At 49.6% G+C, this 2,987-nt stretch overlaps 1 protein-coding gene across 1 annotated transcript in view; it reads left to right on the forward strand.

Annotated features, from left to right (window-relative positions):
* Nucleotides 1-2,987, forward strand: part of OTX2 (orthodenticle homeobox 2) — a gene marked incomplete at its 3' end in the record, with an annotated part of 8,222 nt that overhangs the window by 2,243 nt on the left and 2,992 nt on the right. Inside the window, exon 3 of the mRNA XM_006767728.2 lies at nucleotides 2,377-2,592. Within this exon, the coding sequence (XP_006767791.1) occupies nucleotides 2,496-2,592 (97 nt within the window). The remainder of the gene's footprint in view (nucleotides 1-2,376; nucleotides 2,593-2,987) is intronic.

Below are 2,987 nucleotides of genomic sequence, written 5' to 3' on the forward strand. Positions count from 1 at the left end.
CCGCCCGGCTGCGGGAACTTGCCGCGCGTCCGCCGCCCGCTCCTTCTCGGTAGGATTCTCCCGTGGCCACCTCCTGAGCAGTCGTTTTGCGGCTTAGATTCGTGAAAAGGTATTTGCTTTCTTTCTAGGCTCTGCTTCCGGGGGGAAGGGGGAAAGGAGTCCGGGCAGGGCTTTGAAAGTTGGGTGGAAGGACCGATGGGCCTCTCTCCTCTGGGAGTGGACACCTAGGCTGGCTGGGGAGAATGCCCCATAGTTTTGTTTCTGGAGTACTTCCTTCTACGGATGAATCCGGTGATGATAAGGGGAAGCAGTCTACCCGGGGGCTTTAGCCATTTTGCGACGGTAAGGGCAGAGGAGCACCAAGAAGGACCGCTGTCCCCCCGCTTTCGATCTGTTACCACTTCTCATACTGAAATGTGCTACTTTAATGTATGATGTGTCAGGCGTTCCTAATTGGGCGAGAGCTCTGCATGGAAGGACGGACCCTTCCGTATTTATCATGGGCACCGTTTTTCCTGTAGTTGTTCAGAACTTGCCAGTATGGTGAGATTGCATTAAACACGAAAGAACTCCAGCTTACAGGCTATTTAAGCAAACAAATGACTGTCTTTTAAAGCAAGATTGTTTCCACGGCTTCCAAATCACTGCCTTGAACAGAAAAGAGACTAGAAAACATCAAGTCTTTGTTGTAGGACCAACTAGATTAGTATTACTGATGAGATCATACAAACTCCTCCAACAAGGACATTTATAAAATTATATCGAATTAGATCTGAGGGTGGAAAGAATAACTTTTGTGCTATGAATTTAAATCGGGAAGTGAAAACTAAAAAGGAAAAAAGATACATGGGGCGAACTTGCAGTAACCTCGTTCCATTTGTGAAACTTTGCGTCTCTACCTTTTTAAGCAATGTAAATATGAAAGCCCATAGTCATTAAAATTCAGTAGGACCTTTGGAAAAGTAAGAAGGAACTTCTCCTAACCCTGGAACCGCCATTTTGAAGCAAACTCTCAGAGTGTCAAAGTTGCAAGGTAGAGATCCTTGCAGGAGAAATGCCATCTAGCAGGAAAATAAAAAGCCAGACTTGCCAACCGCCGGCCTATCTTCCCGGCCGTTTGGGATCCCTTGGCTCAGGGGAGTGAGAGACAGTCAGCTGCAGAAAGTAAAGAACTTCTTTTCCTCCTTTTCTTTTCTCTCCCTGAGCTCTTTCTTGTAGGAAACTTGAAAGGGGGGGGGGGGAGGAAATCACACTCGTTTCACAACTTTGGGTGTTTGTGTAACTACTTTCTTCAAAACTAAAATGTTCAAAAGGCAGCTAGAGTGAACAGGGAACTGCTGGAGCTGCTGAAGACCCAAACGTCCAAAAATTTGCCTCCCGCAGGACCCACAGCCTCCACGCACCAAAATCAACATGGAAGCGGCTTGCTCTGCAAACCCGCACCCTTTCTCCTTGCAGCTGTGGGCCTCTCATTCTCTGATTGGTGGGATTCTAACTTTACTTCAGGATTTCTAGCAAACCCTGTGCCCGCCTTGAAGAATTTTTTTTTTTGCACTATGATTACATATTTGAGGGGTGTCTATTTAAAAGTTAGATTTTTGCTTATTTAGCTTTGGTTCTTTATACACATATAATCAAGGTCCTCCAGAACCCTAATAAATCTGTTACTTGCCTCAAAATCTAATTACCCAGACTACTAATTAGGTGAAAATGATGACTGGAAATGACTCTAAATGTGGAATAATAGTGGTTAAGCAGTTTTCTCAAGTTTGTCGATCAGCAAGTTTGTCGACATTTTAGATGTGAAATGCGCCGATATTTTAGGTTAGAAGCTGTTGCGAGTGGTGAAAAAGCTAAGATAATTAAAATCAGCCCTGGAAAGGCAACAGTCTAGGGAGGTAGATTTCTTGAATTGTTTCTTTGTTTCTCACCAATGGGCTTTGTTATCAGCATTATTTATTTAGCCAAAGAGTTCTTTGTCTCTGCAAATGGCCCCAATCAAGTTTTGTTTGAGACAATTAGCTAGTGCCAGCCAATGAGTCCTATGCAAATGTAGGGATAGGAATGCGATGTGTGCATTTGAAGGCGTGGGGTTTTGTTCTTGGGGCAGGCTGATTGTAATTGCTTTCTTCGGGTATTTTTTTTTTTTTAAGTTTAGGGTGGGGGTGGGGAAGACAGGTTTATCAGGTCTCCATCCCCTCTAGTTTCACAGAAGCTGGGGGGTTGGGTAGGTGGGGAGGAGGGTCTGCCCGCTCTTTAAAAGCCTCTGCCCTGAGTAGCCCGGGCTCTTTTTAAGTTAGGGGCGGAACGTGGAAGAGCTGCTGCCTCCGAAGCAGTAAACCAGCACCTCTGTTTGTTTGTTTGCTTTGCCCTTAGTTCCACCACTCCAAACCCACCCACCAAGGACCCTGAATCTGTCCGCCCCCGGCGAAGCAGGACCTTCCGGCTGGGTCCCCCCGATTTGGGCTGACTTTGCGCCTCCTAACAACCTTAGCATGATGTCTTATCTTAAGCAACCGCCTTACCCAGTCAATGGACTGAGTCTGACCACTTCGGGCATGGACTTGCTGCACCCCTCGGTGGGCTACCCGGGTAAGTGAACCCCCGCCACACGCCTGCCCCCCCTTCCGCACACCCGCCCCGCGGGGACGTGACACCCTTCATCACCCCCGGGAGCGCCGGGCTGGTGGTGATGCTGCCCTCGCTCCAGGCGAAATCCCAACTGGGCGTTCCTTCGGGAAGCAGCTGGGAGCCACTGGGCCGGGGCTGGCGGAGGAGAGGGGACCGGGGCAGGGGGCCGGGCGGGGAGGAGCGAGTACACAAAATCACATCGCTGGTCCTTTGGGTGAATAGGGGACACACAGTGGAGTGGGGCGAGGACGGTTTCTACCCTTGTCATTTGGGGGCGGCAGGCCCTGTCCCTCGGAAGGACCCCCTGCCTCTCCCACCCGCTCCCGCCGCCGCACCTGGGCTTCCCCCCGGCCGGC

Source organism: Myotis davidii, unplaced genomic scaffold (genome assembly GCF_000327345.1).
Source record: "Myotis davidii unplaced genomic scaffold, ASM32734v1 scaffold281, whole genome shotgun sequence".
Classification (NCBI taxonomy): domain Eukaryota; kingdom Metazoa; phylum Chordata; class Mammalia; order Chiroptera; family Vespertilionidae; genus Myotis; species Myotis davidii.